Raw genomic sequence first — 25,501 nt, 5'->3', positions numbered from 1 at the left:
CCTGTGTCCCTGGGTGCCCCTGGGCAGCTGCAGCCTTGCCCTGGGCCCAGTGGCTTCTCGCTGCCCCCAGCACACGCTGCGTGGTCCTGCGCTGGGCCCCGCCTCTGAGTGGTGTGGGTGTGGGGGCCAGTCTCCAGGATGGAGGGACGGACAGGATGGGGTTCCAGAGGGGCAGAGCAGCCCCTGGGCGCTGCTGGGGGGCGGGGGAGCGCCACTGCTGCTCTTCCTCTGGACACCAGGGACGGTGGGGGCAGAGATGCAAGGGGGGTCGTCGGAACCAGGGGCCCGGTCCGGTCAGGTGCTGGCTCAGAGCCCGGAGGTACCTGGTCTCGGAGGTCCAGCCGAGTCCTGTGGGGTGGGGGGCGGTGGCAGGAAGCTGCTGTTGGGGCTGCTAATGTCCCCCTCCCCTGTCAGGGTCAGGTCGGCCTCTGGTGCCCCCTCCTCGGTCGGGAGGCCCCTGGCCTTGTCCTGGCCCGCGGGAGGAGTCTGGGCTGCCGAGGAGGCCGTGTCGGAGCTGGGGCTGGAGGCCGGGCTGTCGGGGTGCTGGGGCACGGCCGCGGGCAGGCGCAGGAAGGCCGGCAGGACCAGGTCCTCCTTCCTCAGCAGCCCGCGCTGGTCGTCGGCCCGGCTGCTCTGAGCTTTGGAAATAAGCTCAAAAAACTCTGTGGGAGGAAGGGCCGGGCTGGTGAGCCGAGCCTGGGGGGCAGCCCGCCCACCCCCAGAGGAGCCCCTCAGTCCTGTGCCCTCGGGCCTGCCCGGGCAGGCGGGAGGGAGGGAGTGTGCTCTGGGCCTGGCTCTTTCTGAGCTCCCTGCAGCCCCCCACTGGCACCCCAGGAGAGGAGGCCCTTGATGTTCAACCCTCTGGCCCCTGGCAGAGGGGTCCCAACACCCCCAACTGCTGGACACCTGCTCTGAGCCCCTCCCTTGCCCGCCGGGGCTCCCGGTGTACGGCTGAGAGCCGAGGCAGGGCTCAAGCATGTGCAGATAGTGGGGGTGGTTCTCAGAGACCAGGGCTGGCAAGGGGCTCCCGCGGCAGGGCTGCTCCCCTCTGCCCTGCTGCTCCTTCCTACACCTGAGAAAGAAGCTTCTGTCCCTCTCCTGTGGGCCAGGGCAGGGTGGGGCACCCCAGGCCAGTGGGCAGTGCCGTGCTGCCGTGGGCATTCTGCCCACCTCACATGGAAACTGGGGGGCGGTGCACGCGCACCCGGGGAGGATTGGCACCGGGGCACCAGCAAACACGCGAGTTGTGGGAGCACACGTACCCTCTGCTTCGTCCAAATTAATTTTCTGACTTTTTTTTTTCCCAATCTTTGCAATAGATTCTTCTCTCTTTGAGAGCCGGGGCTCCCTAGCGTTCTTCCCGGTTTCTCCTTTTATCTTAATAGAATTAGACTTGCCTACAGCTCTGCCCTCTCCCTGCATGGAAGGAAAAGCCAGAGTTCCGCTCCCGCGGCCGGAGGGGATGGGTGGGGGCGCCTGAGGGGGCAGGGGAGGAGGGTGGTGGCCTCCTGGGCAGGAGGGGCGCTGGGCGGGAGGGGCCGGGGCCAGGCATTACCAGGGCCGAGGGGTTCCGGGAGCCCGAGCTGGCAGCCGTGCCGTGCTTGCTGGACACACCTCTGGGCTTCTCTGTGGCCACTGGACAGGGGTGAGGGAAGCGCAAAGTGACCATGGAGCAGCTGCGACCGCCACATGCGAGTGGCCAGCGCCCTGGACAGTGTCTCCACGTCACGGGGGGCAGCCCGGGCGCCCCTGCATAGGGCGCCAGCAGCCCTGGGACCCGCTCACCTCGGCCGCGGCTGGGCTCCTTCTCCTCCAGGATGACCCGCTGTCCATCCAGGCTGGCGATGGGAGCCCCCAAGTCCAGGGGCTCCTGCTCTCCACTCTAGGCGAGATGGGGCATGGGGTGGGGACTCAGCCAGATGAGAACATTCCAGAACAGTTGGTGGCAGCAGCTGCCCAGCCAGAGGAGGTGCCCAGTGGCTGCGGGGTTAGCCCAGGAGGGTCCCTGAGGTGGCTGCAGATCTCAGTGCCCAGCCCCCGGCCCAGCTGGACACTCTCTGCCGGCTCTTGAGCCTTGCACTGTGGAAGGTGACACTGGGGGGCTGATCACCTACGGAAAGGGTGACACAGAGCTGGGCCCGGGGACAGGAGGCTGCAGGGCTGTCCACTTTTTGTGGATGTTACAGAAGGAACTGGAAGTAGATGTCCTGGCGGGAGTGGGGGTCTCCGGGCCTGTGTGTATATGTGTGTGTGTGTGTGTGTGTGTGTGTGTGTGGTGACGCAGGGCCCGGTGTGTGTGTGTGTGTGTGTGTGTGTGTGGTGGCGCAGGGCCCGGTGTGTGTGTGTGTGTGTGTGTGTGGTGACGCAGGGCCCGGTGTGTGTGTGTGTGTGTGTGTGTGTGGTGGCGCAGGGCCCGGTGTGTGTGTGTGTGTGTGTGTGGTGACGCAGGGCCCGGTGTGTGTGTGTGTGTGTGTGTGTGTGTGGTGGTGCAGGGCCCGGTGAGAAGAGGCTGTGCTGCCTCATCAGCAGCCCTGGGCACTCACCAGCCGGGCAGCCAGGTCGCTCAGCCGAAGGCCATACTTGGCTACCACGGGCCGCAGCACCTCAGTCACGGGCTTCGTGGGCTTGGCCTTGAGTCCCACGGAGCGGTTAATGGGGACGAGGTCGAGCCTGGGGGGCAGGATGAGAGACGCTGGGGCCAGGCGGCAGGACCCCTGCGGGCGGGCAGGCAGGTGGGCGGGGCCCTCACCGGAACAGGGTCCGCTTCTCCAGCCGCAGCTCCCGGGCCTCCAGGATGCTGCAGTCCTGCTGCAGCACCAGCGGCTACGAGGAGGGGGGCAGCTCAGCAAGGGCCCAGCCGGCACCCCGCGAGAGAGAGAGAGAGAGAGAGAGAGAGAGAGAGAGAGAGAGAGAGAGAGAGAGAGAGAGAGAGAGAGCGAAAGAGAGAGATGTGGCAAGGGGAGGGCGCACAGCTGCACAGAACAAAGGGAACCCTCCCAAGCCGCCCCCCGTCCGCCAGCCAGGGTCGAGAAGAACTGGCGCGGGTACCTTGTCCCCGCCCAGCAGGAAGAGGTCCACAGCTGCCCCGTTGAGGCCATGCCGCTCACACAGCCCGGCCAGCAGGTCCTTGATGGACAGCCCGGCCCTGAGCAGCACCACGCAGGCCGTGCCATCTGGGAGCTGCACGCAGCAGTGCGGGGAACCCCGGTCCCGCTCGGCTGCTGACACCCTGCAGGCATCCTGCTGGGAGAGAGAGGGGGGCACGGTGTGTGGGGCGCCCCAGCTCAGGGTGGGCGGCGGGACCCCCAGCAGCACAGACACAGGGTGCCTGCATGACATGCGATGAGCAGCGGCTGTGAGGGCGGGGGAGGCGCCCCTCCCCAAGCGAGAACAACGCGGCAAAAACACCACTGCGGGCTGCTGAGGACTGGGGGGCATCCACACAACAGCTGCTGGGACACCCCGGTCCCGCGGCCCCACAGAGCTGGCACGGGGGTCCCGTGACCCAACAGAGGTGGCATGGGGGGGTCCTGCAGCCCAGGCTGAGCCGGGCGCCGGGGACTCACCAGGTCCAGGCTTCCCGCGGACGACACCGAGGCCTGCGACTCCCGGCGGCCCAGGGCCCCATTGGCGTGGGGCGGTTCTGGGGGAACACACAGGGGCTGAGAGAAGCCCCCAACCGTGGCGTACCCCCCCAGGGCAGGGAGCCCCATGCTGTCCCCTGGCACGTGGCGCAGTGGCACTCCCCGCCCCCGCAGCCGGTGACAGTTCGTCTGAGCCGGTCCCGGGGCGGGGGCTTCTGAGGGCGTCACCCACCTGGGGCGTGTGGGTGGCCGCTGAGATCCTTCTTCTTCTGTGACCGGCCCGTGCTCCGCGCGCGCGACCAGGAGAAGAAGGGGCCCCGGCGCCGCCGCTCTGCCTCCTCCTCTGGCTCCTCGTCCAGGGACCGTCCAGACCGTGACTTGCTGCTGAGCTGCAGGGCCGTCCCTGTCTCAGTCCTCAGAGCCCGTCCCCACCCCCGGGCCTCAGCGTGTGGCCCCAGGCCAGGGCCACCGGGGGCACTGGGGATCGAATCCGGGTGCGCCTCCCTGCTGTGCCGTCCCCCCACCCTCGGGCCCACCTTCTTTGGCGTGGACACGTTGGAGTGGTCCGAACCATGCCTGGAGGCCGGGCTGCTGGGCACCTGCTGGGCGTCTGGGAGGGGGCGGCCCTCCACCTCGGCCAGGATGCAGGCCTGGTACAGCGGGGACTTGAGGAAGCGCGTGTAGCTGTCGAACTTCATCAGGTTGAAGATCTGCCAGAGGCCACACAGGTCAGAGACCACACCCCCTCCCCATCCCCGCAGCGCTCAGAGACCCGCGTCCCCCACGTCCCCCTGGGCCGGCAGTGCTCAGCCTGGCGGGGAACCTGGCTCAGACGCCACGCCACCTTCCAGTCATCTGTGCCGGGTCTCCTGCGTGCTCTCTGGCTGTCCCCTCACAGTCAGAGCTGCCTGGGCAGCATGGGAGGACGCAGCCCTGGTCAGGGGCGGCCCTGAACACCTGGGATTGGTCAGGGAGCCCCAGGACCAGGGCCCCAGGCGTGAACACAGCCCTGGTCTGCTTCCTGGGGCTTCCCATGCTGCACCCCTGAGCACACTGGGGCTTAGAGGGCTGTCAGCGGGGCCTCACATGGAGACACAATGACAGCTTGTGTCCCTGTGTCCCCCAGGAAGGTGGTGTCAGGGAGATGGAGAGAGGGACACGGGCTGGCACAGGGGTTCTGGTGCCCAGCACAGGGCCAGGGGCAGGGTTCCTCGGCCCAGGCTGTCACCTGCAGCTGCTGTTCCTTGAACATGTCAGGGTGCGGGGCGTCAAGGATGTCGGCAGCCAGCTGGGCCTGGCTGTCGATGTTGACGGGGGTGGTGGCTTTGCTGCACAGGAAGCGGCTGAAGATGTCCCGGGCCCTGTAAGAGAGCTGGGGGACAGGCGGGTGCATGTGGGGTGGGCAGCACGCCCCCTGGGCCCCAAGGCCTAAAGCAAGCATATATAAACATACAAGCAAGCACCCACCCCATCTCTTCTGCAGTCCCCTGGCCCCCAAGGCCTCCTCCCTGCCTCGCTCCTCTCTGAGCTTTTTCCAGAGGTGGTTTCGGGGCCACGTGGCCACTGGGGGGCACCCCCGCCCCACAGTGCCCCAGGACCCACCTCCTTCTGGTCGTGGGCGGGCACATGGGTGAGCCCCTCGCAGGCCTGCCAGAACAGGATGTTCTCCTCGCTGAACTCCCGCCTCAGGAAGTCCTGCGGGACACGGCACTGATCACCCCGCCCGTGGCCCCGAGTCCCCTCCCCCGCCCCCAGCACGAGGGGCCCCACTCACAGAGAAGTACTGGACCCCAAGCGGGTCCTGCAAAAGGCGCTCGAAGGACACGGCCCAGCTGGCGACCCTCCTGTCGCGCAGGCGCCGGCAGCTGTGCACGCTGGGAAGGCTGGCGTTGCTGCTCAGGCTGTGCGTGCTGGCACAGTCCTTCAGGTCCCCGCCGCTCAGCTCTGTGGACAGGCCACCTTGACCACACCGCCCCCACGCCCCCAGGGTCCCATCCCTCCCGCACGAGGCGGGGTGGTCCAAGCGGTGGCCTTGCTCCTTGGAGCTGAAAAAGGACACGGGCAGCTCCTGGAACATCCCACCCACACTGTCCCCTTAGGACCTGGGTGCTGTGAAGAGCTGCTCCCTTGCCACCGGGGGCAGCAGCCGGGGCAGAGGCCACCTCCACCCTTGGTGAGCGCAGAGGCCAGGCCAGGGAGCCTTGCGGGCACCCACGCACACGGGATGGTGGGAGTGACCGGGGCATGCACAGCACAGGAAGGGCACTATGCGGACACAGGGTTCATGTGAGTGGAGCAGTGCCCTGGGGCCTCTCGGAGCTGGCGCAGCCCGGAGTCCTCTGCACTGAAGCCCAGCCGAGCACAGAGAGGCCACACATGAGCCCTGCGGAGTGAGCAGGCAGACACTGTCCACACTGGCAACCAGGGCTGGCTGCTGGGAGCTTGGCATAGATGTGCGTTCCCACGCAGAACCATCTAGAAGACCAGGTGTCACAACCCAACACTCGCCACCCATGTCCCGCCTGCCAGGGATGATGTGGGGAGCATCAATACATGCTCGAAGTACATGTACATGCATGTGTGTTCACACTCGCCCACACACACGTGTTCACACTTGCATCCACGCATGTGGAGAGCATACTCATGCACTCATGCACACGTGTTCACACTCACATCCATGCAGGCGGAGAGCATACACATGCACACATGTTCATGCTCCTGTTAACACACGTAGAGAGCATACGCATGCACGTGTATTCACACTGCTGCTCACATACATCATACATGTTTTCACATGCACAAACAGGCTCATCCTCCCTTTCTTCCAATCCACAATCCCATGCACACAAGCTTACATACATCTGCACAGACCATACACACACACACGCTCACATATGTGTGTGCTCATACGCACATGGGCAAGCATATATAAACATACAATGCTCATGTGTATATACATGTTCATATGCACACATATGCATATGTGCCCTATATACAGCTCACGCCCCCCCCAACCAAATCTATCCATCCACTTGCGCTTCACACATGCACACATGCTCACGTTTTGAGGGGTTACGGACAGTCTGCCCTGGGTGGTGATTCCAGTCCAGTATCGGAAATGCTGAGGACCCAGAGGTCAGCCTCCCACCCACAGCCCACCCTAGCTACACGTTGTCTCTACTAGAGCCGATATGCTGGGGAGACGCAATGCCGGAAGCCGCCTGTGTGCTGGGGGCTGTGAGCACCTGCTTGGCCCCCATGGGATATCCGCATGCTGCCCCACCTTGGGAAAGCGTCACTGAACACCCTGGGTAGACATGTGGAGCTTGAGAAAGTGAGCATGGGGGTGTGTAGGGGGAGGGGTGGGGGGGGACTTCCCACACACAGCCCCGAGTGCCAGTACAGGCAGCAACAGACCGGGGTCCGGGAGCCGGGGAGCACGGACCGGGGTCTGGGAGCGGGGGAGCACACACATGCATGCAGCTGGGGCGGGTGCATAGCCCAGGGCAGCCGGGGGCTGGTCAGGGAGTGGCGCGCAGCAAGCACCCCCCCACTAGCCCAGGGGCCCCAGGAATGTGGGGCCTGGCACAGGGCTGCAAACCCACTCTGTTCTGCCCCACCCCGCCAAGTGGGGGGCAGTCTGTGCTCAAAAGCTGGGCCGCCACACGGCCTCTGCTCCTCTGGAGAGCCGCCCCTACCCATCTGCGCAGGCCGTATACCCTAGTCCTAGTGTTAGTGGCTGCCGGCCTGTGCAGGAAGCCTCCCAAGGTGCCACTGCTCTGAGCTCCTGTCCCTCGGATGAGGCAGGCAGCCTGGCGGCACGGCACCCCCCAAATGTACGGGTACCACCCCACCCCGCTCTGGGCCCCTCGCCGGCCCCTCACACGTACCTGAGGTGCTGCCAGCCTCCCTGCCAACACAGACGCGGGGACTTTACCTGGGCACAGCTGGTAAGCGCCACTGTGATGCCACTTAACCAGGTACTTCCAGCCAGGCGCCGCAGGCCAGCCCTCCGCACCCATCCCGGTCAGCCAGAGCCCCGGGGGCGCTGGGCCGAGGCCCAGGCCCCGGGCTCAGGCGGCTCTCTGCAGCCCCCAGCAGTCCCCACGGCCCCGGAGACACATACATAATTCACAGCCCGACCTTTGGGCCTGCCTGCGCCTGGCTGAATTATTCAGAGCCTCTCTCTGCGGGGTGCACGGGGAGGACGGTGCTGTGGACTCTTCCTCCATCGCTGAAACTCGACACTAACCCCAGAAACAGAAACTGCCTTCCTGTGGGAGAAGCTCTCAAGTCTGCCCCAGGAGAGGGACTGCGGGCTCCAGTCCCCGTGCGACCAGCTGCTCTCTGCCCGTCCAGGGCCACACACTTACAGCACTGGGCCAGGGGAGACAGACCCCCTGGAACCAGGAACCTGAGAAGCAGGACCCAGGGCAGCTGGCCCTGGGCCCCTCCTCTGGGTCCCCTCCCAGACCACCAGCCTCTCCCCTCCCCTGCAGCCCCTCACCTTCCCTCCCCTACAGCCCCTCTCCTTTCCTGCTGCCCCTCCTCTCCCTCCCCTGCTGTCCCTCTTCTGCAGCCCCTCCTCCTCTTCCCCTGCAGCCCCGCCCCTTCCTTCATCTGCAGTCCCTCCCCTTCCCTCCCCTACAGCCTTGCCTCTCCCCTGATGCTCCTCTTCTCCCCTCCAGAGCTGTCTCTCCCCTCCCTTCCCCTGCAGCCCCGTCCCTGCAGTCCTTGTGGCTCCACCTTGCATGGTACCCAGTAGGCTGGGCTGAGCTGGACACAGAGATGGCCCAGGTCCTTGGAGCTGCATGTGACGCTCCAGAACTTGGAAAGGCTGTGTGGACACCAGGACGCCACCCAGGGGTGCCCTGGGGGCCCAAAGTGTGCTCACATCCCCCTCCTTTGCCTGGGCGCAGTGGGAAGGTGGCCTGGAGGACCCCTCAGTTCAGCAAGTACCACATGACCCCGCTGCCCCCCTGCCCTCCACAGGCCTCCTGACCCCCTTACCCTGCTGACCCCCATGCCCATCACAGACCCCTGCCTGCAAGTGGAAGACCTGGGTGAGATCCCCAGCACCATGTGGTCCCTGAGCACTGTTGGGGGTGCCTGGAGACTCCAAGCCCTACCAGGGTGTTCGGGAAATGCCAGCACCATGAGGCCCACCATCACGCTGCCCTCGGCCGCCCGAGCTTGCCTGGAGGGCATGCAGGTCTGGCCACCACTTGGGCGCTGCTGACATGCCAGTCGGGGATCCCCGCGAGGGAATGGCACCTTGGGGGACCTGGGCTTCCCCACGCCCAGCTGCAGGTGGGGCACGGGTGTGGCTTGGCGGAGGGCCAGCTGCCCCACCCACCCTCCGCTCAGTGACAGCATGCGGGGCCCCCACTCCCAGGGGCTGTATCCGCACGGCCCGGAGCCTCCTGAAGCCCCGGGGTCTTCAGACAGTTCTCTGGGTGGAAATGTGAGCAGATGGGGCCGGCCCGGCAGCAGCTGAGGCCGAAGGGCGTGGGTGGCGTGCCGCGGCTGCGGTGGCCACGCTGAGCACCCCATGCTGACAGTGACCCTCATCCCGACCCCTGATGGCTCGTGGAGGACGGCCTCGCTCTTGAACCCAGGGGCCCGCGTGTCCGTGGGCATCCTGTGCCCAAAATCCCCTGGCACAAGAGGGGCTCCTGGTGTCAATCAGCTGCCCATAAAACGGGTGGCGTCACAGGGACGCTGGCAGGGCGAGAACTGCTCCCGCAGCTGACTCAGCCACCCGCCCTCCGTGAACCGTGGCCATCACGGGGCTGGGGTTGACCGCGTGCGAGGGCGCCCAGACCCGCGCCTGCCGTGCTCTCCCACGCTACTCCTACATGACCCTCCCGTGACCTTCAGTGCATGGGCTCAGGCCTCTCGGTGAGCTATGCCATGTGCCGGGGGCCCCTCCATCCTGCCAGCGCCGATGACTGCCCGAGGCCTGCTGTCCCCTCACTCCTCTGTCTCCTGCTCTCCTGCCGCCTCCCACCATCTCGTCTCCGTCCTTCCCTGGATCCCCCAACTGTCCGCTCTCTCTCTGCCACGCTCCGTGCCCCTCCCACCGCATCAGCTACAAAGCCTGGTCTCCCAGCGGCCATGGTCCCTGACCCAGGGCACAGCCACATGTGGACCCTACACATAAGGACCACCCAGGGCCACGTCCACGCAAGGACCTGACACATAAATGCCCCAGCACCATGTCCATAATGGACCCAACACATAGCTGAACAATGGCCACGTGCATGCTGTGCATCTGACGTCAGAATCCCCCATGAACGCTGGTCACTTTCTATAATGCAAACAACATGCAAAATGGCACAAGGTCCCCCCGGGCACTCTAGTAAATGTGTGACTGTTGGCTGCTTGTCGGGGAACTGCCAACAAGCCAGTGTGGTCCTGAGCAGGACTCCACAGGGGCTGAGAGCAGGGCAGCCAGAGGCCCCAGGCTGCCAGAGGACCGCCCCAGAGCCCCCCACGGCGTGGTCTCAGCAACAACGGGGCGGTTTCCATCCTCCTGGACGCCTGGGCACAGAGGACAGGCAGAGACCACGGATGGCCGCGTCTCCTGCTCTTCAAGGGGCAGACATGCCCCTGGTGAGAGTAGGAGGCGCGGCCACATTTGGGGTGACCGGCACAGTGCCAAGTGCTCTCCTGTGGTGCTCACTGTGACCTCATAGGCACATGGCCGTGGGCTTTCCCATGCTGCCCCTGCACCATCCCGCTCTGACGACAGAACTACCTCAGCACTCTGGTGGGCAGCATGGCCTCAGGTCCAGACTCCTGAGGCGCAGGCATGTCCATGTGTGAGAGGGAGGACTCAAGGGGTGGGGGGCCGAGCCCCTAGACCAAGGACGAAGAGAAGGGGCGCCGGGGGCAAGTGCAGGCGAGGGCTGGCTGCAAGATCCTTCCTCTTTCGCTTCCTCCCGAGGTCCTGCCTCAGGACAGAGCAAAACTCACGTGCCCAAGACTGCTGCCCGGAGAGAAGGCAGAGGGGAAGAGCCACCCAGATCGGGAGGGCTCCCTCCCCACACCACAGATGGCCCCCTAGCCCTGCCAGGAGAGTCCTGAGCACCACGGTGCATGCCCCACCCCCCAAAGGGAGGGAAAGAACCAAGAAAGGCTATTAAAGGCCTTGACAGCCCCAGCACGGGAAGGAGCGAGAAAAACCCAGAGCATCCTCAGGAGGCAGGAATGAGAAGTCAGGGTCGGAAGGACGAGCCTGGGGCTGGCCCAGGGGAGGGGCGGGGGGACACGAGGAAGGTACAGAATGGCCGTGCCAGAGACACAGGGATGGAGGCCACGAGGGACCATGGACATAGGCAACTGGGAGGCAGATGGACAGAGGGATAGAGGGACTGACGGAGGGAGGTGGGCACGGGGGAGCATGGATGGAAGGTGAACAGATAGACGGATGGGTTGATGAAGGAAGGAAGGAAATATAAGATGCAAAAGGCAGACGCTAAGTCTGGTCTGGAAGAAAATACAGGAGCACCGTGGGCCCTCAGCACCTTGGGAGCTGACCCCTGCAGGGCTGAGGCAGCACCGGCCCAGAGCCCGGAGAGCCCCTCCTCCGTCGGGCACGAGGTCAGTGGAAGGGCAGCAGAGGGAGGCACTGACATCCAGGATGCAGTGCAGAAGCCAAGCAGGGCACCTGCCTCCGGACTGCTTGCTGCCAGTGCTTGTGGGGGCTGGGGGACTGATGGAGTTGGGGGGACCCTGGGCGTGCTCTGGACTCAGTCACCTCCCGCCCTAGGTTGACTTTTTAAACCATTCTGTTTCACTGTCACTGTACCGGTAAAGAGGTCTGTTTCCTAAAATGGTGACTAAGTAATGTGAAGTGGGGGGCACAGTTTAGGGGCAGAGCTGATGGGATGCTCTGGGTGCCCCAGGCCGGGCCCAGCACCACGTGTCCCTTGAGCCCTGCTGGGGTGGCCTCCGAAGAAAGACCTTGCTTTCTGGGGTGAGGAGGACAGTTCTTGGGGTTGGGCTATGCAGAAACCCTGGGTTCCCAGGCAGCACTGTGCCCAGAGCTAGGAGGAGGACCCTGAGCAAGACCTCTGTGCAGGGTACAACCCTGAAACCAGAACTTCAAAACTAAAGAAGGCCAGAGAGGAAGCACAGGTAAAGTGCTGCCTTGTGTGTGACTGACCCTGACTTCATTCCCAGCACCACAGAAGGCCTCCTGAGCACACTAGGAGTGATCCCTGAGCACTACTGGGAGTGATCCCTGAGCATTACTGGGAGTGACCCCTGAGCACACCAGGAGTGATCCCTGAGCACAGAGCCAGAGTAAGCCCTGAGCACTACCAGGTGTGGCCCCAACTCCACTCCCCCCAAAAATAAAAAACAGGATTTTAAAACAGTTTTAGGGAGCTGGAGGCATGAGCTGTCAGGCTGCGGTGCCCTGTGCCCATGTCCACCTCTGAGCCAGCCCGCGGCAGGGCCCCTTGGCAGGGGTCACATCCTGTGGGTATGATGGGTGGCCAGCACTCCGTGACCTCCCCAGCAGGGCCTGATTTTCTGCAGGAGACTTGGACCCCCACCAGCGGCACTGCAGGTGCTGGGGCTGCTCACGCTGAGACCTGAGGGGCACCTGGGAGAGACAATTCCCGTGCTCCACAGCGGCCTGGGGCACTGCCAACCATCCCGGGGTTCCTCGGCCTCTGCTCAGAGACCTCAAGGGTTCCCATCACAAAAAAACGGTCTCTCTGGGAGGTGGCAAAGGTGCTAATTAGCCGATGAAGGGATGAGATTGTGGACACTGCAAATTACCATGTTGTGCCACTTAGACACATACTCTTATTTGTCAACTTCCCCTCGGTAAGGCAGGAAAATGAAACGGAAGCAGGCTGGAGGCCGAGTACAGCCCAAGGCAGGGCCGGGCTTGCAGCCGGTCCTAGTCTGCTCCCCAGCACCCAGAAGTCCTGCCAGGAGTAAGTCCTGAGCACGGCCACATGGTCCCCAAAGCGAGGACACACGAAGGTACTTGTCTGTGGAGCAAGTCTCAGGGGCAGAGCGCGTGCCGGTCTGCCCCTCACACACAACAGCCTGAACCCGATGCGGGAGGGAAGGAAACCCTTGGGCTGAAGTAGCTGCTGATTCGGGGCAAGTGGGAGCCCCCAGCTGGCCCGGAGCCCCCACAGGACGGGGTTCGTGTCTGCTCCAGGCCCCCTCCCAACCACCGTGCTCCAGCACCCCAGCTCAAGGACAAGGTGGTCCCAGTACTGAGCCAGTGGACGAGGCTAAGGGTCCAAAGGAGTCGGTGTTAAGCGTCAGTTTTACCCTTACATCGGGACAAGCCCCAGGCAGGTGGCAGATGGGGGTAAGCAAGGGGACCCTCCGGCTTTCCAGCCACCTATACCTCCTAGAGAGAAAGTGACGTGCTGGCAGTCCCCGACACTGGCAGTTCACCGGGAAAGGGACCCCGGAGAGAAGCCAGGTTGGGGTGGGCAGATGCTCAGAGTCCACGTCTACTCGGAAAAGAAGCTGCCCAGCACGGGCTTCCGCAGATATGGGATCCTGGTGTTTTGGAAGAGAGTGACAGGAGCACCTCTGGGTGTGGCCCTGCTCTCGCCTGGGCCTTCTCTTGGGGGCTGGGGGGCATACCTGGCGATGCTCAGGGCTGACTCTACACTCAGGGATCACTATCGGCAGGGCTTGGGGTTACCATGTGGGATGCTGGGGATCGAATCCTGGGTAATGGCATGCAAGGCAAGAGCCCTCCCTGCTGCACTGTCTCCGCTCTTGGCTCGGCCTTGGGGTGGGGTGGGGGGCCATTTTGTGCCTCAATGCAGGAGGAGCAAGTTTGATTCCTGAGCACCACCAGGGAGAACCCTATAAAAAGTGTTTATAATCACAGGGCCGAAGAGACAGGACTGTGGGCAGGGCACTCGCTGTGCACGTGACCAACCTGGGTCCAACCCCTGGCACCACTTCTGGTCACCTGAGCCCACCAGGGGTGATCCCTGAGCAGAGAGCCAGGAGTAAGTCTTTAATTATAGGAGTGGGCAGGAATGGGGACAAGGAGAAGGGACACAGGTGTGGGGGTGGCCCAGGGGCATGCAGCCAAGAACGCTTCCTCAGGGAGCCCCCACAGGCATCCTGGGCCACCCCCACTGCATGTCGGACTGAACAATGAGGAGGTGCCAGGGAAGGTCCCTCAGCCGGGCAGAGCAGGGAACAGTCCCCAGGCTGAGTGCCACTGCCCACTTCCTCCCCATCCCCCACCCCGTCCCTCTGCAGCCAGGCCTGCACCTCGCCAGCTTTTCCCACGCGTGGCTTAAGGCCGATTTGGTGACAGATCCCTAAGGCCAGAATCCAGTGAGGCGAGTTCCTCTCCTTCACAAAGGCCCAACACAAAGACAGCTCTCCCTGCGGCCGGCAGGGCTGGGCCCGGCGCTGGAAACCCAAGCTGCTCCTTCCCCGCCCTCCGTCCCAGCAGGGCTGGGCACAGGAGAGGCACAGGCCTGGGCCCTGGCAGCCATCTGGGCCAGAGAAGTGCCTTCCTGTGGCTGGGCTGGCGCTCGATCTCTAGAGCACTTCCTGGGCATCTGCTGTGAGCCCCCCTGTTCCAGCCTCAGCCCGGCCACAACCCATGTGCCCCTGCTCATACCAACGAGGCCACTTGCTCTCCAGAGCTGAGCCAGATGGCCGCCCGCCACCGGGCAGAGCTGGGTCGCGGTTCCTCATCCCCCACGACACCTTTCCCCTTTCCCCAGAAGGGGAACTAGAGCCCTGGGCACTTTGGCCCAACCTGGGGGCCAGGGCCTGAATGCAGCCAGAGTCCGTCTCCCTGCCCTGCTCCGAAGCTGCTTCCATGGCGGGGCCAACGAGTCCTGGCTTGCCTGTCACTCTCCAGCCAGGCCACCGGGGGCTCCCCATTCCTGGAATGTGGCTCTCCCCACCCCAGGCGCGAGCCCCCCGCACACGTGAGCAGTGACTTACCCCCGTCGGACACGGCTGCAGACTGCAAGAAAAGAGAGAGAGACATGAGTTACTTGGGCCTCGAGCAGCCGGGCGGCGGCGGCGGTGCCTGGCTCTCCAGGTGGGGACGCAGCCCTCTGAGTCAGGGGCGCTCCCACTTCCTGAGTGGCCCCGCCCAGGCCCCTGCGGCGCCTCCGGGACACTGCACCACGGAAGTCATCCCTGGCGGATCCCGGCAGATCCCGGCACGCAGACAGGGCTTCCCCTAGGGGACGCCAGCAGGGGGGCTGCACTCCAGCAGGAGCAGGGAAGAGTGGGGGCAGAAGAGGGGTGGGCTGGGGGAGGCATGCAGATGCAGAGGCTCCCCAGGCGGGAGGAGTGGAGGAGGGGTGCGGGAGAGACGCACGCCAGCCCAGACCCCCCGACCAGGGACGACCAGGGACGCTCTGGGCTTTCCTCCTTTGGGCTCAGCCTGGCAGGAGACCAGGGGTGAGAGATGACTGGAGGGGACCGTGGGCTGCAGCGAGTACCCCCACCCCACGGCCCCTCCTGATGTGCTCCCACAGGCCTCCCGAGGGGCCCAGCCCTTGTGGGTTCCTTTCCATTCCCATCCCCCACCCACATCCTTTCCAAGAGTGACACAGGCTGGCTCTCCTGGTGCAGTGTTCCCCTGGGGAGCCAGGAAGAGCTTGGAGCCAGGGATACCCCCACCTTCTGCAGGGGACACAGCCCACAAGGGCAGAAGTGGGAGTCTTAGCTCTGGCCAGCACCGTGAGGGACACAAAGTCTTCCCTGAGCTTGGAAGGCTGTAAAGGTACTCTGGGTGGGTCCTGGCTTCCCATGTCCCCGGGGCACCGCCAACAGGTCAGGACTCAGGCTCCCCCTCAGGTGGGAACAATGCTCCGGGAACAGTGCTCCAGCATTTGCTCCTCAGTTGCCCCCACGGCCTCCCGCAGTGACACAGATGCCAGCCCCAAGCAGTGCTGAGTGTTGAGAATATGGCCCTGAGATGGGAAACTGCCCCGGAATCAATGTGCTTGTTTTCCAGAAAGGGCTCAGAGCAGCACACAGGGACGGTGGCTGTGCTCATGGGGTCACAGAGCCGGGTGTGCGGAGTGCATGTGGGCGAGTGGGTGAGTCAGCGCCTCTCTCAGCCACCAGCACCACTTCCCGCTCTCGGCAGAAGGACCGTCTGCTGCTAAAGGACAGGCAAGCGGCCCAGACACCTGTGTCTCAAGATGAGAGCGGAAATCTCCCCAGTGCCGGGAGAGCTCGACTGTCACCTCTGGCTCATACCGAGGGCTGTCACTGAGCCCTGATGAGGATGTGCCTCGGGAGGGGATGGCCTCAACGGGCCACAGAGCACTTGGGTGCCAGGTGGGCGAGGCAGGACAGGGGGCGGGACTGATGTTCATGGGACCCCCAGCTCTGCAATTAGTCATGGGACCACACCCAACTCTGCCGGGCATGGTGCAGTGTGTGCCCTCACCCCAGCCCCTCAGAGGTCTGCAGGGGCTCAGCTGACCTCTCGGACAGACGCCACCAGACACAGGCCGAGGGCTGAAAGGAGGAGGCCTCCTGGGGCCATGCTCCAGCACAGCTCTGAGCTGCGGGTGCATCTGTGGAGGCATGTGAGGGTGCCTGTGCACACGTAAGTGCGGGTGTGTGCGGCGTGTGGTGTGCAGGTGACTGAGTGCAGATGTGTGCAAGTTTGGGCCGACTCTCCCCTGTAACCCGCCGGTGGAGCTGGCCTGGGCTGTGCTCTGCCTTCTCCACAGTCTCCACTGAGCATGCCTGAGCCCTCCGGGCAGCTGCCTGGACCCTCAGATACGGACACAGGAGAGACAGCTCCATCCACCTGACCTCACAGGAGCTCAAACTCAGGGCTGGGCTGCAGTGCATGCGTGCACACCTACACGCACACACACACACACTCACACATGCACACATGCGTGTGCACGCACTGGCCACATGCAAAGGGGGCATGCCCACGCCATGAAGGCTCTGTGAGTATGAACACACACATGCTAGAGCGTCCCTACAGACACACACCCTCACATGCGAAAGCAGCATGCACACTCCAGGGCTGACCACATAATGTGGGCAGACCCACACGCATGCACACATGAAAGCACTGTGTAAACTCAGACTGCACATGTGTGAACATGCACACCTGTACCGAGCCATGTGCAAACAGGCACCCCAGTGCCAGGCCTGAGATTGGGGAGTGGTATACCCAGGTGATACCCAGGTGTGGGATCCCCCAGGCTATCCTGTTCACGCACGTGCAATCAAGGACACAGTGTGCCCACGTGCATATGCAGAGGCAGGCAGGATGTGGAGAAGCTGGGAGGCGCCCATTTCCATGCTGGCCTGAGAGGGGCAGTGTCCACTGTGCCTGTGTGCTGAGTCACGGGGTGAACACGCATGTGCATCCCAGAGAATGTGGAGCTCTCCACTGAGCACAGATGCACCTGATGGGCAGACGCGGTGCCTGAGTCCTCCCAAGCATATGCCACCTGGAGCCACCACAGCGGGGACCTGAGGTGAACTGTGGACAAGACAAAAGGGCCTGGAACTGCAGGCGCAGGCTTGGCCCTGGGCAGCAGCAAGGCGCACAGTGCTGGGCTGAAGAGAAAGGCAGATGCCGGTGACAGGCCCCAGGACACACCCTGCTCGGGGCTGCCCACATCCAGGGAGTACATGCTGGTCTTACAGGCTCCTTAGGCAGGAAATGTGCTCAGTGCAGCCCCCAGAGACCGAGGGACAGCGCACCCTTCCTGTGACTCCAGCCCAGGGGCTCTGACTCCCCAGTCAGCCCAAGGCAGTGTTTCAGCCCTGGGCTGGGCCTCCACCTGGCAGGCAGCAGCTCAGGCCGAGCTTGGGAGACCCTGCCCTGGCCTCACTCCTCCAGCCCCGTGAGAACACATGGCACATGTGTGACAACCCAACACACGTGCTATACAACAGCACAACACGTGTGGAGCACACATGACACATGCAACACACATGCCATGCACACTCCACGGTTCAGCAAAGCACACTTATGCCATGAGCACATGACATGAAAAAGCACAACAGAACACAGATGTGCAGTTTACATGTGGCACAGTGCAACCGACATCACACATGCTCATACACATGTGAATCGTGTCACATGTGCTGTACAACACATGACATGCCATATGCAGGACGTGCTCCAAACCCTCATCATCACACACACACACACACACACACACACACACACACACACACACACACACACACACACACTCCACCATCCTGAGGCTGGGGCTGAAGCTCAGGCAGAGATGTCCAAGCACTTCTGGGAGAGGCAGTCCCATTGGAGGGTGGCACAAGGAGACGTGGTTATGTGTCTCCTGGTCTGTCATTAAAAGGGGGTCTCGGGGCTGGAGCAATAGCACAGCAGGTAGGGTGTTTGCCTTGCACGCGGCCGACCCAGGCTCGATTCCCAGCATCCCATATGGTCCCCTGAGCACTGCCAGGGATAATTCCTGAGTGCAGAGCCAGGAGTAGCCCCTGTGCATCTCCAGGTGTGACCCAAAAAGAAAAAAAAAAGGGGGTCTCCCAGGGCCTACAAGGACATGTGTTGACCCTGGTGTCCCGGGCGCAGGGCCTGAGCTCAGACATGAACTGATATGTACTGCAGGTGTCCCATCTATCAGGGAGCCCCCACTCAGCCACATGTGTCCCCCAAGCCAGGAGAAGGTTGCAAGTGGCCAGGTGACGAAGCAGAGGAGGCAGTGAGAAAGGAATCTGAGCCCAGGACATGGGGCACCATAGGCAGCCAATGCCCGCTCCCCCACCCCAGGATACGGGAAGGAGCAGCCAGTGTGGACAGTTGCATCAGTAAGCGTGGACTAAACCAAGGATTTGTGGAAGGCAGTTATCTGGGGGACTACCAAGCTGTGCTGGAGAATGTGAGTCCAGTGGGTGAAGTGGGCAGTGCCTGGACAGTGCTGGACACCCCCAGCAAAGTTCTGCCCTGTTCTGTTGGCCCCAGGGCTCTCAGGCAACAGCTGTGCAGGGGGGTCTGGATCCTGCTCTGAGGTCTCCCCTGCCCACTGCCTGTCCACTCGAGTGTACGGAGGGTCACGGGCAGAGTCAAGCTGTGCTGATGGCTGACCCATGCACCGTCCAGCTGCAGTACTGCTGCCCCTCCTTGTCAGGCACTGTCCGGCCCAAGGGAGTCCTTAGGTCTCTTGCGTGGGTGTCTGCACTGCCCTGTGCCACCCCAACCCTGTGCCCCAAGTTGCCAGTGTCCAGAGACAAAGAGAAGCTCAGGATCTGTCCCTGAACTGGGCTTCTTTGCTGCTGGGCTGCCGCGGGGCCGTGGGGCCAGGGCACTGGCCCTTCTGGGTCAGCTGCCAGAGGCCCAGCAGGTAGCAGGTGCAGCTGAAGAGAGCCCTGACCTTCGGAGGCCCGATCTGGAGAAGTACTCAGGCTCAGAGCAATCAGACCAGCTGATCCCCCGAGGGGCAGCATCCTCATGGCTATGGAGGTCACCCCCCAGGGCATCCTCCTGGGGAGGGAAGGCTGTGGGGAAGTGGGAGTGAGAGCTCCTGCTCCTTCCCCCACACCCCTGCCCCCACCGCTACTGCAGAGGTAGGCAAAGGGCCAGCTCCCAGTCTGGCCGGCTCTCACTAGGGAGCAGCACCTCTCAACCCACACTGAGGGCGGGGCTGGCACCCAGGACTTGGGCTTCCCCCCCCCAAACACACACCTGTGCCCGAGCTCCCACACGCAGCCCTGTCCCTCTGGTCCTGTGGCAGGGCAGGACGCAGCAGCCCAGTTCTCCCAGAAGCCCAAATGAGGGGTTGGGGAGGACGCTGAGATAAAAGTGGCAATTACCCTGGGTCTAGGTCCCTGTCCCGCAAGGGCCAGCTGAGCTCGGGCGGCCATGGGGTCAGGGCAGCCGAGTGGGGGTCCTGAACTCTGGGCATGGATCAACCCGAATGCCCAGAAGAGAGGGGACGGAAAGAACTGGCGTGCATTTGCAGCTACCAGCTGGGAAATTTCTAAATCCTCTGCAATCACCAGGGAGAGAGGGAGCAGACCCCTGGCAGGGATGCCCCAGGCTCCCACCTCTATGGGGTTCTCCTCACACTGCCCAGGCAGAGGCTGTTAGACCCACGCTCAGTGCGGCGCATCAGAAACCCACAGCTCCCACCTGGCCCCGCGCCTGCCCGCCCCGCGCCCAGCAAGAAACCGCGCTCTCCGTGCGCTCCTGCGGCCAGGAACCCGGCGCATCTTTACCTGCTCCCCGCGCGCCTGCCCCTCGCGGGACACTCCCTGCTCGGTCTCCATCGCGGGCTCCCCGCGCGCCTGCCCCTCGCCGGACACTCCCTGCTCGGTCTCCATCGCGGACTCCCTCGGCGCCTGCCCCTCGCCGGACATCGCGGACTCCCCGCGCGCCTGCCCCTCGCGGGACACTCCCTGCTCGGTCTCCATCGCGGGCTCCCTCGGCGCCTGCCCTTCACCGGACATCGCGGGCTCCCCGCGCGCCTGCCCCTCGCCGGACACTCCCTGCTCGGTCTCCATCGCGGGCTCCCCCCGCGCCTGCCCCTCGATGGAGATCGCGGGCTCCCCGGGCGCCTGCCTCTCGCCGGACACTCCCTGCTCGGTCTTCATCGCGGGCTCCCCGGGCGCCTGCCCCTCGCTGGACACTCCCTGCTCGGTCTCCATCGCGGGCTCCCCGCGCGCCTGCCCCTCGCCGGACACTCCCTGCTCGGTCTCCATCGCGGGCTCCCCGGGCACCTGCCCCTCGCAGGACACTGCCCGCACCGGCTCCACCGCGGCGGAGCGCGGTGCAGCGCCGCCCTCCCGGGCTCTGAGGAGCGGGTCCAGCGCGCGCGCCCGAGCGCAGCGTCAGAAACTTTGAAGGCGCCGCCGCGCACCCCGCCACGCACCCCGCCGCGCTCCCCAGCCCTAGCACCCCGCCGTCGCCCAGGGCAACGGGACGGGGACGTGCAGGAAGCTGAGGTCTGCCTGGGCTCGGGCTCCATCTCAATTGTCTCCCAAGAAAAACAGCGTTTACATAAATCACGATGTGAGATCACTTTTTAAGTATTTCCTCTACAAATCGGAAGCCCGTGGACAAGAGGGTAATTTCCCTGTCAGGTCAGGAGCCAGCCAGCCTTCCTACAGTTCACACAGTGCGCATGCGCAAGGGGCTCGGCCAGGCTCCCCAGTCCGGCTGGGCCACCCCCGCCCCCAGACCCAGACCCAGACCCAGACCAACAGGGAGCAGAGCTCACAGGCCGAGGCAAGGAACAAGGCAGGGAAACAGACCATTTTCAGGCTTTATTGAAAAACCTGGTGGCTCTGGGATGCCTCTCACCACAAGGGCTTCCTTGCGACCCTACAGCTCTGGCCACTGGTCGTGGGGTGCACCATGAATGCACCCCAGGGATGCCGCTCTTTCAGGAACATCAGTGGAGACTGCCCAGGAGGGGCCTTGGCCAGGATCCCCAACAGAGAGGGCGTCTGGGGGTTCCTCCCCGGCTTTAGCCCCCTGAGCTGGCTTTCCGGGGGCCCGGGGCAGCAGCCAGCAGGGGTCATAGCACCCACTGCACCCCCTGAGTGGCGCTCCAGCTTCCTCCTGGAGCACCTTGGCAACACCTGTCCACACACACCAGCACACACACCTGCAGAAACACACACCCACACCCACATATTTGCAGAAACACATTCATACCCACACACCCACACACTCCCCCACACCTGCAGAAATACACACACACACCTACACACACCTGCGCAAACACATTCACATCTACACATACACCTGTAGACACCTGCAGAAACACATATTCACACCCACACACTCCCCCACACCTGCAGAAACACATTCACACCCACACCTACACCTGCACACACCTGCAGAAACACACTAACACCCACACACTCCCCCACACCTGCAGAAATACACATACACACCTACACATACACCTGCACACACCTGCTGAAACACATCTTCACACCCACACACCCACACACTCCCCCATACCTGCAGAAATATACATACACACCTACACACACCTGCAATACCCACACCCTCACACACCTGCACACGCACCTGCTCGTACACACCTGCACACATCCTCACACACACCACTCACTCCTGCAGACACCTGCGCACCCATATGCACACCCAGCTTCAGCTGTGACCTGAGGGACCCTCTGGTCTCCCTGAGCTCAGCCCAGCCCCCCATTCCCCTCCCTGCTCCATCCCCGGGCCCTCACCATGCTGCTCACAGAAGAGAAGTCCCCAGCCTGTGGCAGGTGGGCACCAAAGGATTCTGAGTAAACTGTCCCAGCCTGGTGCCTAGCTTAAAAGGCGGCTCACAAGGGCAAATACCCCGCTATTAGGGGCAGCAGGAAAGGGGCGCTTTGCCCCAGACACGGCCCTGCCCACCTTTCCACCTGCCTGTGCGCCAGCTGAGGGCGGGAAACATGGCGCCCCAGCGCCCCCTGCTGTCCAGGTCCCGCACTGCCAGCCCTGCCCACATCTGGTCTGTGCCCAGGGCTCAGGTGAGAAGATCTGACAGGGATGGACAGTGACAGGAAGATGCGGGCTGGGGGTGTCTGAGGGTCTAGGAGAGGCAGAGAAGCCGTGGGGCAGTGGCAGCAGGGAGGGGGCTTCTGTGCCTCCCATAGCTGGACCAGAGCTTCGGCCTGGGCTGAGACTGGTGGGAGGGTCCCAGAGCCCCAGGAGGGGACTCCAAAGACTCATTCCTGGTGTAGAGAATGACAGGGGAGCCCATCTCTCAGGGGTTCTGGCTTTGGAGGGTCCCGGGGCCTGACAGACTGATGCTGGGCAACTGGCAGCCCTAATTCTCCCTCTTTCCAAAGGGGGTTCACCAAAGGCTCAGCGCCGGGGACCCCGTCTGCCTGTCCTGAGACCCACACAGTGCCTGCTCCCCACTGGCCACGTGCCTTGGATCCAGACAGCAGGTCCTGTGGCACCCCAAAGCCTGGCCAGGGGACAGAGAGAGGGCCCAGAAGCTAGAAGGGGTGCCCTGGAGAGGGGTCCAGTGACCAGACTGCACAGGAGGCTGGGGGGTGATGTGTGCTGGGGGCCCCAGGAGTGGGGGCTGTCGAGGCTGTGCCTCCGGAACCCTGGCTGCTCCACATAGCACCTCACTTACAGTGGGGGTTCCCCCTGAGCATGGGGGAATCCCCTGGCTCCACCATGGCTGCAGTGCCCAGGGTCAGGGCAGCCAGAGTGACCCGGCGCCATGGGGCTCCCAGCTGTCCCCCAGCTGTCCCCTGCAGGCCCACATGCCCCCTCCCCGCACCAGGCAGAACCTCTCAGTGCTGAGCTGAGCATCAGTGGCAACACCTGTGACCCTTCACATGAGTTCCCCCATCACGGAGATGTTGAGGGGTGCTGGGCTGTGAGGGGGGGTCCGGCCTGGCATCAGGGGACAGCTCAGCTTGGGAGATGGAAGCTTCCAGAGACAGAGGCGCTGTTGGTGGCAGGAGCACAGGATGACCGCGTGTCACTGTACTGTGCTGGGAAAGGGGGCAGGAGATACCTGGCGGGGCTCACTCCAAGCTGCCGCAGCCCTGAATGTGGCAGGAACAGTCACAGAGTTGCCACCTGGGCCCCACAGACCTGCAGCCCCCCCCCCCAGGAGCCCGCAGCAGTGGGGGAGCGGGTCACCAGGAGCAGGGGTGGGGCTCTGGAGTATCCATGCCACGCTGCAGAGGTGAGCAGGCCCAGGCCAGTCCTGAGCCCCCCGCAGTGGGGTGTGAGGGGAACACTTCAAATGCCCAGCAAACGCCATTCGCTGGGACTGACGCCAGGTGACGGCGGAACAATGGGCACGCAGCCCCGCCCCAGTGGGGCTGACTACATAGCTTGGCAGGGTCACGAACACAAGTCTGCCAGCATGTGCAGCAAAGACGCTTCAGGCACAGGAGTGGGGTGCGCCCATGTACCAGTGGCGAAGCGGCAGGGTCCCCCACGAAGGGGCCCCACTGTGGAGGTCTGAGATGACAAGGACCACAACAGTGATGGGGGGTCACTCACCTCTAGGTCATCCAGGGAGCGGGTGATGCTGAACCGCTTGGCTCTTGCAAAGGACCTGCGGGTGGCCGGGCGCTGAGCAGTCTGTGCCAGGCCGACCCCTCGGCCCGGCCTGGGGTCCTGCAAAGAGACATCCTTGAGCAAGAGTGAGGGTGAGGGCGGGCACTCTCAAGCAGGGCCAGGCGGGTTCATTGGCCCGGTGCTCATCTACCCATCTGGGTGCTCCCAACTCCATCTCCTGAGTGGTGGGGGTCTCCCAGTGCCCCTGTGGAGAAGGTGGGCATAGTGCTGCCTGCTACCCTCCAGAGCCAGCACTGAGGCTTCAAGCTCCTGCCAACCGCTGGTACCCGATGGCCAAACATGCTCCCTCCTTGCTCGAACCTTCACCCACTGCCGGCATCGCTGTGTGTCCTCAGAGGCAGACCTGCCCTGTGTGAGGTACCATAGCTCCAGGGACACGGGACATGGGCAGGCTTACATGTCACAGTGCTCCAGGGAGTTGGTGGAGAGTTTGAGGGTGACAATAGGCTGAGAGCTGCTGGTGTGCCCCGCTTTCTAGAAGGAACTGAGGCCCTTGTCCATGGTGGAACTCAGGGGTAGGAGGGCCCAGACCTGAAATATGGCAGTGCAGGCTCCTTACAGGGGAAAGGGGGTGTGACACAGTCCTGGGCCAAGACAGTGTCAGGCTGCTGACATGCATACGCATGCACACACATGCAGACACATGAACACCTGGGGACAGGGCTTTAGGGCACACAGATACATGCACACATATGTAAGCACATGCCACACACACAAGGACAAGGTGCAGACACACACATCCACAGGGATGGAGTGGACACACACGTATCCGTGGGGACGGGGTGCAGGACACACATCCATGGTGGTGGTTGAGGAGACTCATGCAGACACACGGTTTAGTTTGGTTTGGTTTGGTTTGGGTTGGTTTGGGGCCACACCCAAGCTGGGGTAGGTTGCACGCAAGACACATGGAATGACCCCCGGCTTGCTCTATGGAGGCACATGCCACTGGGTCAGGAGGGACGGCAGTCACACGAAACGGGCAAGGGTGGGGTGAGTGTCCTCACAATGATGTCACCATTCAGAGTCACCGGGTGTGTTCAGATGAGAGACCCTGGTGCTGAGCCCACCGACCTGAACTCCTAACCAAGGAGGGGCCCTCACTGTCTGTGCGGGTCTCTGAGCCAGTACCCATGAAGAACCTCTCTGTGCCCAGCCCTTTCCTACTCTGGCTCCTGTAGTGCCCTTACACAGCCCGGGCTCCTCTGGGACTGCAGGGAGGTGTCCACTCAGATCCTGGAACTGGCAACACCAAGATCACAGGCAGGAGAGAAGGACACATATAAACAGGCAGGGGAGACCCATATGACGTGGGCGGAAGGAGCCTCGAGACCAGGTCCAGCTGACGCCTGGACCCCCACCAGACACCCGGCTTGGCATGGAAGGCAGGAGCCCACTCGAGGCTCAGGAACTACCAAACCAACAGCGCTGCTTGGCAGCCGCCGCTGGGGTGGCAGGGGAGTGCCACGGCAGCAACGACCACACACGGCAAGGCAGTAGGCAGCAGAGAGGCACCGGGACTCCAGGCGACTGAAAGTCAGCCTCACGGTCTCCCACAGCAACAAGACGCAGGGCAGCTGGCAGGAGGCCAGAACTGAACAGTCTGGTGTTTCTGGTGAGATCTGCTACTGAAGGGGGCTCGTAGCCTTACTGCCAGAGAGCCAAAGCAAACAGAAACAAACCTGTCACCAATACGAAGGCCAAGCACCAATCACAGCCCAGTCACAAGGCCGGGCTCAGCAGCAGTGCTCTGGGAGAGCCCAGGGCCAGAGTCCCAACATCACAACTGTCCACAGCCTTCTGAGGCTTCCAAGATGAATGTTTAGTGAGTGACCAC

General features: G+C 63.4%; 1 protein-coding gene across 3 annotated transcripts in view; it reads right to left on the bottom strand.

Moving 5' to 3' along the window:
- RGS12 (regulator of G protein signaling 12) overlaps positions 1 to 25,501 on the bottom strand; it is a 42,062-nt gene that overhangs the window by 3,611 nt on the left and 12,950 nt on the right. Inside the window, exons 3-17 of one of the 3 annotated variants that reach the window (XM_055140344.1) lie at positions 23,587 to 23,703; positions 14,550 to 14,571; positions 5,359 to 5,528; positions 5,187 to 5,279; positions 4,813 to 4,956; positions 4,121 to 4,294; positions 3,817 to 3,973; positions 3,567 to 3,643; positions 3,049 to 3,243; positions 2,750 to 2,823; positions 2,544 to 2,670; positions 1,786 to 1,882; positions 1,556 to 1,635; positions 1,263 to 1,416; positions 324 to 662 (exon numbers count right to left, since the gene is read on the bottom strand). In XM_055140344.1, coding sequence (XP_054996319.1) covers positions 324 to 662; positions 1,263 to 1,416; positions 1,556 to 1,635; positions 1,786 to 1,882; positions 2,544 to 2,670; positions 2,750 to 2,823; positions 3,049 to 3,243; positions 3,567 to 3,643; positions 3,817 to 3,973; positions 4,121 to 4,294; positions 4,813 to 4,956; positions 5,187 to 5,279; positions 5,359 to 5,528; positions 14,550 to 14,571; positions 23,587 to 23,703 — 2,020 coding nt within the window. Of the gene's footprint in view, positions 1 to 323; positions 663 to 1,262; positions 1,417 to 1,555; positions 1,636 to 1,785; positions 1,883 to 2,543; positions 2,671 to 2,749; positions 2,824 to 3,048; positions 3,244 to 3,566; positions 3,644 to 3,816; positions 3,974 to 4,120; positions 4,295 to 4,812; positions 4,957 to 5,186; positions 5,280 to 5,358; positions 5,529 to 14,549; positions 14,572 to 23,586; positions 23,704 to 25,501 lie in introns of those variants that run through there. The other 2 variants (XM_055140345.1, XM_055140346.1) reach the window with 2 other exon arrangements.

Source organism: Sorex araneus, chromosome 5 (assembly GCF_027595985.1).
Source record: "Sorex araneus isolate mSorAra2 chromosome 5, mSorAra2.pri, whole genome shotgun sequence".
NCBI classification, from domain to species: domain Eukaryota; kingdom Metazoa; phylum Chordata; class Mammalia; order Eulipotyphla; family Soricidae; genus Sorex; species Sorex araneus.
Note: the sequence above shows the minus strand (reverse complement) of the source record. Positions and strands in the feature narration are given on the sequence as shown.